Source organism: Macrobrachium nipponense, chromosome 16 (genome assembly GCF_015104395.2).
Source record: "Macrobrachium nipponense isolate FS-2020 chromosome 16, ASM1510439v2, whole genome shotgun sequence".
Classification (NCBI taxonomy): domain Eukaryota; kingdom Metazoa; phylum Arthropoda; class Malacostraca; order Decapoda; family Palaemonidae; genus Macrobrachium; species Macrobrachium nipponense.
The window spans coordinates 61977182-61993149 of NC_087209.1; the positions used below are offsets into that span (position 1 = coordinate 61977182).

The 15968-nt window shown below is 44.3% G+C and overlaps 1 protein-coding gene across 6 annotated transcripts in view; it reads right to left on the reverse strand.

Moving 5' to 3' along the window:
- LOC135195770 (teneurin-m-like) overlaps positions 1-15968 on the reverse strand; it is an 823709-nt gene that overhangs the window by 5133 nt on the left and 802608 nt on the right. For all 6 annotated transcript variants that reach the window (XM_064222225.1, XM_064222226.1, XM_064222227.1 and 3 more), the window contains 6 exons: positions 12908-13143; positions 12011-12276; positions 11371-11479; positions 9083-9907; positions 8622-8863; positions 7944-8267 (listed from right to left, as the gene is read on the reverse strand). In XM_064222225.1, the coding sequence (XP_064078295.1) occupies positions 7944-8267; positions 8622-8863; positions 9083-9907; positions 11371-11479; positions 12011-12276; positions 12908-13143 (2002 nt within the window). The remainder of the gene's footprint in view (positions 1-7943; positions 8268-8621; positions 8864-9082; positions 9908-11370; positions 11480-12010; positions 12277-12907; positions 13144-15968) is intronic.

Here is a 15968-nt window from a genome sequence, read left to right on the forward strand (position 1 = left end):
CTAAAAGCAGGAGGACGAAGGATGATAGAGGCATTAAGAGTTGTTTTAACATAGTTTGGAAAACAGAGGTGGTACCAAGTGATAGGAAAAAGGCAATTATGATACCAATATATAAAAATAAGGGAAGCAAAAGGGAGTGTGGTAACTATCGGGGCATAAGTTTACTGTCAGTCCCAGGGAAGATATTCATGAGAGTAATACTTAACAGAATAAGACCTATAGTAGAAGAGAAACTTAGAGAACAGCAGTGTGGTTTTAGAAGTGGAAGGTCAACAGCGGATCAAATTTTCACCTCAAGACAGATAATTGAGAAATGATGGGAGTATGCAAAGCCAATATTCTGTGCTTTTATAGACTTGGAGAAAACGTATGAATCAGTATGGAGAGATGGAATGTGGAGAGCGGCAGAACACTATGGTATACCACTGAAAGTGATAAGGATACTTAAGAACTGGTATCAAGGTGTGTGCAGCTGTGTACAGCTGGATGGACAGCAGAGTGACTGGTTCCCAGTTGGAAGTGGGCTAAGACAGGGATGTGTTATGTCACCCACCTTGTTTAATGTATATATTGACCATATAATGAGAAGAGTGATGGAGAATGAAAACAGAGGGGCTAGTATTGGTAGAGAAGTTTTTATGGATTTGGACTTTGCTGATGATGTTGCATTGATTGCTGATACGTGGCTGGTGCTGGTAGGTATGGTAATGAGGATGGAAACAGAGATACGGAATTTTGACTAGAACATCAGCACAAAGAAGAGCGAGATCATGGTTGTGAGTAAGGATGACGATTGGGAGCACATGGAGGATATGACAATCAGAGGACAGGAACTCAAGCAAGTTGAGTTTAAGTTTGTATACTTGGGAAGGTGGTAACAGCAGACAGGAGGCAAATTGAAGATATACAAAGAAGAAAACTAGGAGCAGCAAGAGCTTTTGAGGTTCTGAGAAAAAACGTTTGGTCAAGGCTTGAGATCAGTGACGGGAAGATAAAGTAAAGTAAAGTAACTGTACATGTAAAACACTGGACTGAAATGTTGTGAAAATACCAAATTTGTAACTAATTTGTATTTTTCATAACTAACAAACCTGAGGTCTTAACATTAGGATTTACTAGCGCCAAGCTGGAAACCGGTAGAATAAAAATACACTTGTGAGATCCAGGGACTAATGGCATCTATACCAGGTCACGGGGCATGTATACCCAGAATGCCCACGGCTACCTGTGACCCATCAGTTATATTTCTAACCCAGTTTAGACTGCTAGAGGGGTGGTTCGAGGTGGGCCTTTAACTTTGTTAAGAGACCTCAGGTTTGTTGGGGTAGTTATGAAAAAAAAAAAAAAAAAAAAATACAAATTTTTAGTTACAAATTTGGTATTTTATGTTCATACACGAAACAAACCTTCGGTCTTAACATTAGGATAGACTTACTATTGGAGGGAGGTAAGTCTCTACAACTGACTGAAGTTTGCCACCTTATCCATTTCCGAATATATAGGGAAATTCTAGAGAATGGACAATGAACCTAGGACCAAAGATATAAGCGGATCTATTGGTTTCCTCCCACTGGGTGTAGATACCATTCTACTGTTTACTCTTGTCCCTTGCGACTGGATCCACCTTCACCCCTCTTTCCTTATTATCCAGAGGGGTGTGTTGCTACTGAAAGTATATCATCAGCTAAGATAGCTTCACAGTATGGCTGACCATCTCACCTGCATCTAGTCCGTTCCAGCACATGACGGTACTCTCTTCATATTGCCCGTAGTTAAAGGAGTAGGAAGAAAGTAGTAAAGAAAAAAGACCAGTCATCCCATTCATTCTACTTTCATACCTTCATCTTAGACTAGACGCAACTGACCCGCCAGGGGCACTGGATGAACTATATCACTTGTTGGGCCGCCACCACTGGACCCAAGAAAAGGTGTCCAAGGATCTATGGGCAACATCTTTCAAATAAAATGAGGTGAAAGTTGTTTGGCGCTTCCACACGCCACTTTCAGAATTTTATCCACAGACATGTTCTTCTTAAATGCCAGGGAAGCTCACACCCCTGATGTCATGAGCTCTAGCTCCCACCTGGCTATCTGACCCTCTGTCTTCTGCAGTATAAGCATTTCTGATTGTCTCCCTTAGCCAAAATGATAATGTATTCTTGGACACTTCCTTCTTGTTCCGTCCTGTACTTACGAACAACCTCTGGCACCCCGGCCTGAGGTGCCTTGTTCTCTTTAAGTACTCCCTTAGTGCCCTGACGGGGCACAGGAGCATTTCAGCTTTGTCGTTGTCTACAAAGTCTGCCAAGGAAGGTATGGTAAAGGAGTCGAATCTGCCGTCTACTATTGTTGGATTTTGGGTCTTTGCCACGAATTCTGGGACAAACTCACACACCATTGATCTCCAACCTCTCGAGTGCTTTATGAGATATGAGAGGCCATGTAGCTCCCCACCCTTTTGGTTGAAGCCAGGGCCAATAAGAAGACTGTCTTCAGGTCAGGCTCCTATCCGTGGACTGCCTTAGCGGTTCGTAAGGGGGTTTTGTCAGACTACTCAGTACCTTGGTCAGATCCCAATCTGGGGCTTTTAGCTCCTTTGGTGGGCATGGACTGTTTCAAAGCTCCTCATCAGCATGGACCAACTCCCATGAAGACGATATGTCCACTCCTTTCATTCGTAAGACTGAGGCTAGAGCAGCCCTGTACCCCTTCACTGCAGATACAGACATATGTTTTTCTGTTCTGAGATATATCAGAAAGTCTGTAAACCAATCACAGTATGCTGACCACTTCCCTTGGTATACTGTCGCAGATGATTTTCTGATATTACCTGCCATCTGAGTTGCTGCTTTCTGCGAAAACCCTCGCTCTCGGAGGAGATACTTGACAGTCTCCACCCGTGAAGCGATAGGGACTTCACCGACTGGTGGTACCTCTCCACGTGAGGCTGACACAGAAGGTTGCTCCATGGAGGTAACTCTCTTGGCACATCTACTAGGAGTTCCAGTAGGTCTGGAAACCACTCTGCTTTCGGCCATAACGGGGCTACCAGGGTCATCTTGAGGTTCTGAGACCGCATTACCTGTTCAGAACCTGACGGATTAGACAAAATGGAGGAAATGCGTACACGTCCAGATTGTCCCAGGGTGTTGTAGCGCATCTTCTGCTGCTGCCTCTGCGTCCGGGACTACTGAACAATACACTTCCAACTTTTTGTTGTACCTGGTTGCGAATAGGTCTATGATCGGTCCTTCCCACAACATGAGCATCCTGTCCACTACCTGTTGGTGTAGGGACCACTCCGTTCCCAGAATCTGATCCCATGCCGCGGCTCAACTTGTCGGCCACTATGTTTCTTTTTTCCCGGAATATACCTGGCCTTGATGTCTACCAGGTTCTCTATAGCCCACTGGTGAAGTTGAACTGTCATCACATGTAACTGCCCGAGAACTAGGCCTCCTTGCTTGTTTATATAAGCTACTACTGTGGTGTTGTCTGACATCAATACCACCGAGTGTCCCTTTACTCTCTCCCTGAATTCTTGTAGAGCCAGGAAAGCTGCTTTCAACTCCAGCACGTTTATATGGAGTTCTCTGTCCTTGCAACTCCATTTTGCTGACACCATCAACTCCTCCATATGGGCTCCCAGCCTTCTAGTGACGCATCCGAGAACAGCAAGAGGTCTGGGGAGGATTGTTTGAAGGGGGACACCCACTGTCAGATTGTCGTCGTCCACCCACCACAGCAGTCTTTCCTTTCCTCACTTCTGCCGACAAGGGAATTTGCTCGTACGGGTGATCTACTGTTGGTGACCAAAACTCCTTCATCCTCCATTGTAGGGACCGAAGGTGTAGCCTTCCTTGTGGTACTAGCTTCTCCAGGGAGGTTAGGATTCCCAGCACCACCTGCCACTGTCTTGCTGGCTGTGTTCTGCTTTCCCAGAAAGGCATTCACCACTTGTTTGCATTTCTGTACTCTTTGGTCTGTCGGGAATACTTTGGCTTGTGTTTGTGTCTATCACCATTCCCAGATATTCCAAATGTTGACTTGGATCCAGCTGCGACTTCTGCTGATTCACCACAATACCTAGGCTGTGACAAAGCTGCAGGAGGGCCGCCCTGTCCCTGAGTAATTTCTCTCCCTGGACTTGCTATCACCAGCCAATCGTCCAGATCTATCAGCCTGATCCCCTGATCGTGCGCCCACGCCGACACGAGGGTGAACACTCTTGTAAAAACTTGAGGAGACGTTGTCAATCCGAAGCACAGGACCTTGAACTCGAAAACTTTCCCTGCAAGACTGAAGCGGAGAAATTTCCTTGAAGACTGATGGACTGGTATCTGAAAGTATGCGTCCTTTAGATCGACTGTCAGCATAAAGTCTCCGATTCTGACTGCTTGTAGAACCATTTTCGGAGTTTCCATCTTGAAACTGGTTTCCTTATAAACAGATTCAGCGTTGACAGGTCTATTACTGTCTTCCACTCCCCGTTGGCTTTGGGTACCAGGAAAATCCTGCTGTAAAAGCCTTTTGTCGGACTGCATACTTGTTGCACAGCTCCTTTTTCCATCATCTTCTTCACTTCGTCCTGCAGAATAGTGGCCTTCTGAGATTTGTGGGCATACTAAGTGACGTGGGGTAATGGTTGATCTGTCAGGGGCGGGTTACCTCGAACGGAATCAAATACCCGATCCTGAGAACATCCACCACCCACTGCTCTGCCCCACCTAGTTCCTGCCACACCTTCCAGTGATTTGCCAGGCAACCCCCCACTGGTGTGGCCGAGTGATGGGAGGCGCCCATCCTATCTTCTTGAGCCTCTCCCCCTTCCTCTATTGCCCCTTCCTCTGTTGTTTCTATTGTGAAAGGGCCGATGCGTTCTCCTCTTTGGGGAAGAGGGTCTTGTGATCTATTAGGGATGCTATGTCTCACTGGTTCTTTCGAGACACTTGCTGTTGTCTTCCCTCCAAAGGAATAGTTTGACTGTTAGAGGTTTTCCTAACTGCCTGTTGCACCAACCTATCGTTAGTGTCCATCCTTCTTCTATCTATCGCTTCTTCCAGTATGACCTCTGGCAACAGTAGTTGCGATTCCAAGATATCCCCATTCCTCATTGCTAACAGGAATCCAAATCCACATTGCGGCTTAGTCTAGCCAATGCTGCATCTCTCCTCATTAGCAGGATATTTGCCCAAACATTGGCACTTAACGTTTGTCAGGTACGCAATCGCCTTGGACCCTGACTGTAGTAATCTAATGAACAATGGTTCATCCACTACTTCCTTGTTGCTTCCGAGGATGCAATTTTCGCCACTGCTGTTGACCAAAGGTCTAACCAGGACGCAGCCTGAAAGACAGAAGAAGCTGTTGCTTCTAACGTGGCAGCCTCTTGGTACGTCATCGAGGGGCACTCCATTTTAACCTGATCCAAGGTTAATCCAGGCCTTAACCTTACAACATTAGGGTTCATTTGTCTAGACAGCAAAGGGACCTTCCGGTGTCGTATATATTTCCTTTGCTTTATCATTGGAGGGGAATAAATTTAAATGATCTATTAGATCTTAAGGAATTATCCCTCCCTGCAATCTTTGCGTTTACGTTGTTGCAAGACCGATTCCGCATGACTCGAACAAGGCAATTCATACGACACCTTGGTATCCCTCTTAGTCCAAACGCCATGTCAATTCCCGGAGGAAGCATACTGGCCGTGTTTCTGTCTTCTCCGAAAGGCTATTGAATTGACGAATCAAATCAATAACCTCTGCATACGAGGCCAGAAACTCTTGGTTTTCCTCCTTCCTCCGGCTCTAGACCCCCCCCCCCCCACTCCCCCCGTACCACTCATCCTTCCTCCGTCGTACGAGAGATGTTGTCTCGCCTCTATCTTCTGACAGACGGCCCGGAATTCCACGGCCGCCTGCCCCTACGGCCCGCGGCCTCTTTGATCTTTGCTGGCCGCTGTTGGCTCGATCCCAGATAGTCAGCAGGGGAACGAGAACGTCTCACTCTTTCTCTGCTCACGGATCTAGAGCGAGAATCTCGTCTAGATCTCCAAGATGAAGGCTCCCTTAAGACAGAGGTAAGTTCGTCTTTATTAGCATTAGCATCGTTTTCGAGCGTCGGCGAGCCCGGCCTCGGCCTTCTATCCAGACGGACACTGCCTTCCACGAACGTATCCGCCGAGGTTGCCAACTCTCTATTTTTCGTACTTTTAATAGGAGCCTTATCGTCCTTCGTACGTATTTTGAACGGCCTTACGGGCGAAACTGGGACCGCATTCCATCCTCTGCTGCACCTTTCGCCGCCAACGTCGATTTTACCAGAGGTATCGCAGTTTTTGCGATCCGAACTGGCAACTCCGCCTCGGCCGCTAGCTCGCCGGCCGTCACCTCTCTCGCTTGTTCGGACTCTTGCGAACGGCTTCGTCTGGCAACCTTGTGCTTAATAGCCACTGATTTTCCGACCTTCTTGCTGACTTGGAAAAAGACAGTCTTCGTCCGAAGAAGAGGAAGAATTGATTCTTCTCTCGGCCCGAGGATCCGCTAGGAACTCCCGAATCCTCCTCCAACGCTTGACTGGCGCTCGCCGTGACGTTATCGGACTTAGCGATGACGCCGAACTAGAGGAAGAAGACGAAGAAGGCGAATCACACTTTCTTTTTTGCCTCTCTTATTCATTCTCTCCTCTATATCCTGTAACTTCTGCATTACAGTTTGCATTGACGGATCAGAAGGCGTATTAGCGTCTGGGAGCCGCGAAAAAAGGCCGGAATCGGTCTGTGACGTCATCACGCCTGCCATCTCAGTGTGACGTATGTTGTGACGTCATCCCTCTCGTAGGGAGAGACTGAGAGGTTTCTGCTGGTAACCGCACGTTTGCTGCCAAATTACCTCCCACGTTCTGCATCGCTGTAAATACTGAGTGGGATGGTGAAGCAGCGGCATTAATTTCCCATAAATTGTTGCAAGCCCGGGGGATGAGGAACATTCAGCGCTGCCGGACCCTGCTGGAACCGTGACGTCATATAATGCGCAAGCAGACCATCCAAGGTGGTAACGCCTGTAGGCCTAGCGCTGACCACGTACCATCTAACCTATGCTTCTTGCGTAGCAGGAGCCTGGAACAAAGATGGCGGATCTCCCCCTCTACTTTGCTGGGAAGAAAGGAGAGTGCAAATTATTCATAAAATTACCCAAGGCCCCTCCCGAACGTTTCGATACAGAACCGCTAGGAGAAACCGCCAAGGGGTATGAGACAATTCAAAAGCAGGTGGAGAAACATATGGAGCAGCCTGGTTTATTACCGATACAAAAGAAGCCGGTAAGGTTTGGTCATCCAAAGATGGCGTCACCCCCTTTCTTTTGTATTGGCTTTTCCATAGAACTTCTTCCACTGTTCCACCGACCAACCGCGACAAACAGAACACGGATTAGTAACCGTACATACGTTTTCCCTGCACCTACTACACGTTGGATGAGGATCCGTCGACACCGAGGTTAGGAACCTAGAACAAGGGAAGCCACTGACTCCTGGGATTCCTTTGTCTCCTCTTCGAAAGCGGTTTAGACGAGTCCCGATGTTGAGGCAAAATTCTCCATCATACCACGTATACACTCTTACCACACATGATCACACTTGGAGAAAGAAAAGGAATGAAAAATAAAAAGAAATGGAAATGGATAAAGAACGGGCAAACTGAAAAACCGGCTTTAAATGAGATAGACAGTAACACGTCTTATCTTAAAGGCGGTAGAAATAACTGATGGGTCACAGGTAGCCGTGGGCATTCTGGGTATACATGCCCCGTGCCTGGTATAGATGCCATTAGTCCCTGGATCTCACAAGTGTAATTTTAATTCTACCGGTTTCCAGCTTGGCGCTAGTAAATCCTAATGTTAAGACCGAAGGTTTGTTTCGTGTATGAACAACATTAAATTATTTACCTTAGTCAGTTTTTCTCTGTAATCATAGTTGACTGTTGTGCCATCAGCATAAGTGACAGACTCCATGCGCAAGTAAATGTCATACTTATACTCTTCTGAATGGTCGCCACGAACCCAGCTGGTAATGTGGCCCCAGTGATCGTAGGTGACATTGCTTGGCACCAAGGGTGGCACCGGGACCCACTGGACAGGTCTTCCAAAGTGATCATAAGTAATGTTCACCATGACCTGACCCGAAACAGACAGCAGAACTTCTGATGAGGATGCACGATCATAGGTCAGGGTAAGTAACTCTGCTCCATTCACTCGCAGTGTTCCTGACACCTGCAATAAGAAAAGTATTAGGTTAACAAGCTCAACAGTTTAAAGTCTCTACAGAATAAGTGATCTTAAATCCTAAAAAATTAGTTTCCAGCAACAAAAGTTTCCTTTAGATACTGATCTACCACATCAGTAATTGTACTGTACTGGACCATCAGATAGCAATACTGATCTACCACATTTGTAATTATACTGTACTGTACCTTCAGATAAGCAATACTGATCTACCACATGTGTAACTGTACCGCGCCGAACCTTCAGATAGCAATACTGATCTAACACATTTGTAATTGTACTGTACTGTATCTTCGGATTAGCAATATGATTTACCACATTTATAATTGTACCATACTTTACCTTCAGATTAGCTCCTCCATTGTATGTAGATGCTGGGGAATAACTCCATTCATAGCGGTTAACAAGGTTGTCACTGATGTGTGTCTGTTGGCGAGACAGAATTGGGAACATCTCGGCTGCTGTGGGATTATTGGATTCAAGTACACGGTAGGCAGTCTTCTCCAAGGAAATTTCGTGGTTCCAAGCAGTTATGATGCGCAACTGACCGTCACCATCGAGATCGGATACGGCTTCAATAGCTCCTGTAAATATGACATACAGATTTGGCAATGTGACTTTTCATGATTTGAATCAAACAAAGTACTTTATGCTCAACAACGTACAGCTTTTTTCTAAACATAGTTTCGTGTAAACTTAGAGTTATCAGTGATTAATAATCTCATAGCAAAGGAATTTTATGGAGTATATGAAGGAATGTAAGGGCAACATTCCTAATGAAGCTATAATCGAATTCATCTAACCTGAATCATGACTCAAGACATTTCCTCTAACTCTGGTTGTGACAAGATCCTTGCCATCCCGAGTCACAGTGATCTTGGCTCCTCGTACACTCAAGTCGAAGCTCAACTGGATGATCTGCCCTGTTGGAAGGACAGCCTGTACCAAGCGCCCTTGATCGTCATACTCGTAACTGTAAGTTCTGCCCAGAGCTTCAATCTTGGACCGCATGAGTCCCCTGTTTCCGTGATAACGGAAGGTGATGTTATATCCATCTGGGGTCACCAATTCCTTCAGTAACTTGTTCATGTTCAAGCTGACCATGATGCGCTGTTTCTGTGGGTTGTCAATAGCCTTGACAGCACCAGAGTGGTTCCTGATGAGCTGAATCGTATTACTGGCTGCGTCGGTGACAGCCAGCAGCTTCCCTGTGCTGGAACTGTCTGTGTACTGGAATGTGTAGATGGTCTGTCCCGTGACGAGGTTCTTGGTGGTCACGTGCTGTCCGAAGCGGTTGAAGACGTACACTTCGTGCGTGTCTGGAGAGAAGATTTCGTATTCCTTCCGCTCGTCATTGAGTTCTGGCAACAGAGACTGCACAGACCTGACTCTGTAGCCCGCCTGGTCGCTGATATGTAACACGCCATCGGGGGTCACGGCAATGGATGAGATGGAGGAGAAAATGGCGGACGTGGCGGAGACGTTGTCCAGCGGTTGGCAGAAGCAGGCTGGTTCCCTGCAGTTGCACCTGGAATCGGCTCCTGCGAAGGTGGTGATGCGACCGTCGCTTGTTATGACTCGTACGCGGTTGATTCTCTGGTTGTCACTCTCTGCCACGTATAACTCGCCTGTCAAAAAACATCATTAGTAATTGTTACTTGCATGAACAATAAATGCTTATTTATTTTATATCTACGTCCCTTTTATGTGCCTCTCTGGAAGGCTAACAATTGTTTAGAAGATGACCATAGAACTGATGCTTTACAATACTTTACGTAACACGGTCATTTACGAGACCCAATCTCTTTTGCATGCATTAGGATTCACATGATAAATACCGAAAATAAAAGTGTAGTCACATTACTAGTGAAACGATGAAATAACATAACACTGGTGCAAATGTTTGAGTGTTTGTGCAAGAACGATATTAAAATATATTAAGTTAACGTTTATACTTAAGTTTATGTAGTTGCTGAACTTGATATGTTCATTTTATTAAATAAATATCTCAATGAATATTAAAAATTACCAGAATGACTGATGACCTATTTTTGAAGATCTATGAAAATGGCTTCCTTAATTAAATGGATGATTAGATCATAACTATAGACTTGAATTTTTTCTAATTAGTTGGGGAGTTTAATCATCACAGTGTTATTACCATAAGGTTCTATTAGTACAGCCATTCCTCACTGAGAGTGATGTCGCTAATATCAGAAAGTCGATAAACAAATATAAGCTTGTCATATGAAAAAAAAAAAAAAAAAAAATCTAAAAAGACCCATAACAAGTGAAGCAATAAAATCGCTTCCCGAACAGCTGATTGACAGATGACTGTCTCGATACGGGGGAATTAAGGTTCCGTGAGTGACGACTGCGTTTTGCTTTTGACATTTAAATTTGATAGAAGAAGACTTCATTGTTTTAATAAAAAAAAAATTTACAACGCTGTGTTACGGCTAAAATAACATGGCCACTGCTTGCGTTAAGGTAGGTGGTCTTCTAAGGGAGATTCACATCACTCCACTTGACCTAAAAACAATACACAAATCTACCTGTCTTCAGAATTTGTAATCGTACATATGGAGTGATTGTACCAATAAGCAAAGTGATTTTGCAAAGCCTTGGTCTCTTTGTTTTTCTAGCTTATCCTACTGGCGGAAACTAAACGTGAACATTACGTGATATTCCAGTATACGCAGCAATCATGGATATGTACGTGCGGAAGTACGCACTGTACTTTGAATAGAGGATGAACACTATTCACATGGAACAAGCCCAAAGGGTCTACTGACTTGAAATTCAGGCGTCCAAAGAATGTGGAGTTCACTCGAAAGAGATAACAGAATGGGAACTACAGTTATCAGAGAAAAAGTTAATTAACAAATGAATAAATAAATAAAATTGTGAAAAAAATATTGAAATAAGTTGAAATGTATTAGGGAGTAAAGCACGGCACCTTCGCTTGAACTTTTGAAGTTCCAGTTGTACGACATCGTTATAGGCAAACATTCTCCATTAAGGAACTGAACGAGTATTACAAACTTCACTCACGCAAAGAAAAGGAGGTAACATTCTGCTTTCCACTCACCGTGAGGAGAAAATGCTATCGACTGAGGATTGAGCAAAAGCGCGGTGCGGGAGACATCTGGCGGGTCGTTTGGAGGAGTTGGACAGTTGAGCGATCGGCCAGTCAGCACCTGCGTGTGATCGGACGAAAAAATGATTAAGTGTGAAGTAATGGCATTCACAGGTGGGAATTGTAGAGGAAGCTCATTCGAATTTCACGTGATGTTGTCATGAGAAAAACAAAACCATTTTTTGGGATCAATCAAATTGAAAATATTAAAGTAATAGCTGCAATCATACACATTTAATTAATATCATCTTGACGAATCCGTCGTACCTATATTTAAAGCTTATCTTCCTCCACACATAAATGCTACTGCATAGAATGTTCTTGATTAATCCATACCCTCAACTGATGACAGACGATGCTACCAAAGTAATGCAGTTATGTATGTTGCCTTTTTTCCCCATTACCTGCCCATTTCTTCCCATTACCTAACCATTTCTACCCATCACCTAACCATTTCTTCCCATTACCAACACATTCTTCCTAGTATTTCCTGCCCATTTCTTCCCATTGCCTGCATATTTCTCCCCATTACCACCAGTGTTCCCTTTACCCGTCTATCTCTTCCCATCACCCTCCCATCTCATCCCATTACCTGGACGCGGCTATCAGGAGTGACCCTGAGGACGAGGTGGTCATCCAGAATGTGGAGCGAACCGTCGAGGGGCGAAATTGCCAACTCCGTCGGCCACCGTAGGTGGAGCTGGTCCATGTTGATGGTGCCGTTGCAGGGCACCGGCGCCCAGTGGGATCGGTGGTCGTGCCCTCCGATGACCGTGTGGATGATTCCGGCGGGACTGACCACTCGGATGTTGGTGCCATCCGCGATGTAGATGTCACCCGCGGATGAGATCGCCAGACCTGTTGGGTGGATGAGGTAACTGGGTCAGTATTCAGAATCCTTTGTTAAACGATATGGAATATAGAATTTTGGGCAAAGGCCAAGCGCAGTGACCTATGAGGCCATTCAGCGCTGAAAAAGCAATCGAGAGTAGAAAGGTTGACAGGAGGAAACCTCACAGTTGCATATGTAACAATTGTTAGGAGAATGGATAGCAAGATGGAAGAAAGAGAATGCGAAAGGAGGTACAGTCAAAGGAATCAAAGAGGTTGCAGCTAGGGGCCGAAGGGATGCTGCAAAGACCCTTCAGTAAAGCCTACAGTCCTCCGCGTGAAGTGCACTGATGACACTACCCTCCACGGGGATTTGATATGTCTGACATTATCAATTACTCTTTCAGTTCTTAAATTATTCTGAACGATTGTGGTTTTCCTTTTCTAATTTTTTTTTACCTAATCGACTTAAAAAACCTGAAATAATCCCAATATTCTTACTTGTTATGGTAACTAACCAACAAAACTTCAAACGCTGAACTGTATAATTACTCTAACAACCAACATAAGTTCAAAATTCCTTCAAAAACTTTTTTTTTTTTTATTTAAACAAAAACATGACTCAAAACAGCAACATAAAGACTAAGAAAACATTTACCTTTCGGATAAGTCAACCTGGCGTGTATGGCGTGATCTCCGTCGCCGCATTTATGAGGGTCCCCAGGAAGGCACCTCTGCCCGGAGCCGACGACGGCGATGGTGTTGTGCAAAGGGTTCAGAACGTTGTCTGTGCTCTCCAGCCGAAGGACCTGATGCGCCTCCGGGTCGCTGACATACACGCTTCCGTCGAGGGGAGACACGGCCACATGGTACCGGTATGATACGCGAGTCTCGCTGTTAGTAGGGGAAAGTGGGTCGGTTTGAATGAATTTGATTCGTTCGAAATAGTCGCTCTGTGAATCTACACAGATCTTAAAAACTGCTGTGGCTAGAGGGCTGCAATTTGGTACCTTGATCATCCACCCTCCAATCATTAATCACACCAGATTGCAGTCCTCTAACCTCAGCCGTTTTCATTTTATTTAACTGGGCTGCGATTTGTTGCGCGTGTGGAATTCGAAGCAAGCAGAAAGCCGATGGTAACGATAATAACAATTATGGTTTCAATTGTGACGTTGAATATAAACATTGTTAAAAGAATTTTACTAATTAATAAATCTATATATATTGTATGATACACACACACACACACACACACACACACACACACACACACACATATATATATATATATATATATATATATATATATATATATTGTGCTAGCACACACACACACACACACACACACACACACACACCACACGCATATATAGATATATTATATATATGTATTATGTTATTATATATATTGTGTGTGTGTGTGTGTGTGTGTGTGTGTGTGTGTGTGTGTGTGTGTGTACACAGACACACTAGTTGCACACGATAAATATAAACTAGAGGAAAGCTTAACAAACTAGAAATGTGCGCAGTGGCATTCAATATTCATAGGGGTAATTTATGAATACTTCAAGCATATGACAAATCCTTTTTACCGATAACTGAATCTTATTAATGTAGACATGGAACAGAAAAAAACATCAGCATCTAGTTGGTGGAGCGGTCTGAAGCTTTCAATAATAAACGAAAAAGCGATTTAAACAAGAGAGAATGAACAGACTTTTATTCAACTAGAGAAAGAGAGATAAAAATAAAACCTGTCGTGATTGAGTTGAATATAGAATTTAGGCCAAAGGTCAAGCACTGGGACCTATGAGGACATCCAACGCCGAAACGGAAATTGACGGTAAAAGGTCTGAAAGGTGTAACAGGAAGAAAACCTCGCAGTTGCACTATGAATCAATTGTTAAGACAGGGTAGAAAGTAAGATGGAAGAAAGAGAATATGAAAGAAGGTACAGTAAAAGAAACGAAACGGGGTTGCAGCTAGGGGCCGAAGTCATGCTGCAAAGAACTTAGGTAAGGTGCACTTATGGCACTAACCCCGTAAGGGGTCTGTCATGATTATCGAGCTGTTTACCCAACAGCAGAGAAATACAGAATGTATGATAGACTAATTTAATATAATAAGAACAAGTAAAAAATGCGCCGAAGTTTCTTCGACGCAATCGAGTTTTCTGTACAGCGTATAATCAAGGCCACCGAAAATAGATCTTTCTTTTGGTGGTCTCGGTATAATGCTGTATGAGCCGCGGCCATAAAACTCTCAGCCGGCCGAGGTGGCCTGTCCTATATCGTTGCCAGAGGCACGAGCATGGCTAACTTAAACATTAAATCAAATAAACACTACATAGGCTAGAGGGCTGCAATTTGGTATGTTTGGTGACTGGAGGGTGGATGAGCAACATACCAATTTGCAGCCATCTAGCCTCTGTAGTGTTGAAGATCTGAGGGCGGACAGGAAATAATGCAGACGGGCAGACAAAGCCATCTCAATAGTGTTCTTTTACAGAGAACTAAAAACCTAGCGTCGCAACTGAAAAGGTTATGGTAACGAAAATACCGGATAAAACCCCATCAACAAGAAAACCTCTATATGAAACGATTTTACAAAGAAAACGTCCCCTTGGCAGAGATATACGAAAATGAGGACTACAGGGTCCCCTCTCCTTGAAATATGAGAATTACGACGACAATGAGCCCCTCGTCTCTGTCTGCAGAAATATGAAAACAGCAGCAGCGCATAAACTGCAGCGAAAACATGACGCGACCCTCGAATAAAATATAATGGAATAACTTAGAGAGGTCATTTCTCCTCCGTCTGCCAACGTTTGATCGCGCTGCCGATAAATTAATGATGCAGGGGCATCAATAATGGCCGGCTGCTCTTTCACTTGGCCAGGAGGGCCGGCTTTGATCCGACTTTGTGTCAATGACGCGCCATCAATTACAGTAATTACCGTACTTTGAGTAATACATAAAAGAACAAAATGATACCCGCTGATGCCTGCTGCTGCTTCTGCTGGATATACAGAAGGCCTTTGATACGGCCAGTTCCCCAGAACTCACTGTCATGGACACGACCGAAATTCTCGCGTTGATAAAAGATAGAGAGAGAGAGAGAGAGAGAGAATAATAAAATTCGCACAGGATTTAAGTGAACGAATGTCCACTTTATATAACGGATTAAAGAATTAAAGTTCACTGCAGAATAGACACGTCTATTTCAAGCGCTTTCAGTAACTGGTTAGTTTTAATGAAAGTGGTTTTATGCCAGCGCAGGTCCTTGCCTCAAGTGCCGTAAGGCGTGGCAAAGTAAGGCCTGATGTGGACCTCTGCAATCCTTCCAAACAACAGAAACCGCGCAATATTGCTCGTGCGCCGTAAGATGGCACCGTAGCGCCCACAAGGGAGCTACATCTCAAATTTTCTTTGAGGAAACAGAGGTTAAACCAAAGATGTTTCTGTTCTATTCTTTTTAGGAAGAAAAACTTACTCGAAGAAAAAAAAAAAAACTGATCAACTGTAGAGAAGGTGCCACTGAATTCAAAATTGCGAAAAAAAAACACTTACTTCAGCCTGGCAACCACAGATACACCACCACTGAATTAGACAGATCGGTGTAAAAAAAAAATTACTTCCAAAAGAAAACTTTCCTAAAAAAAAAAAATCTAAATGTAGAGAGGGTTCCACCTAATTTTTAACCACGAATTATGATGA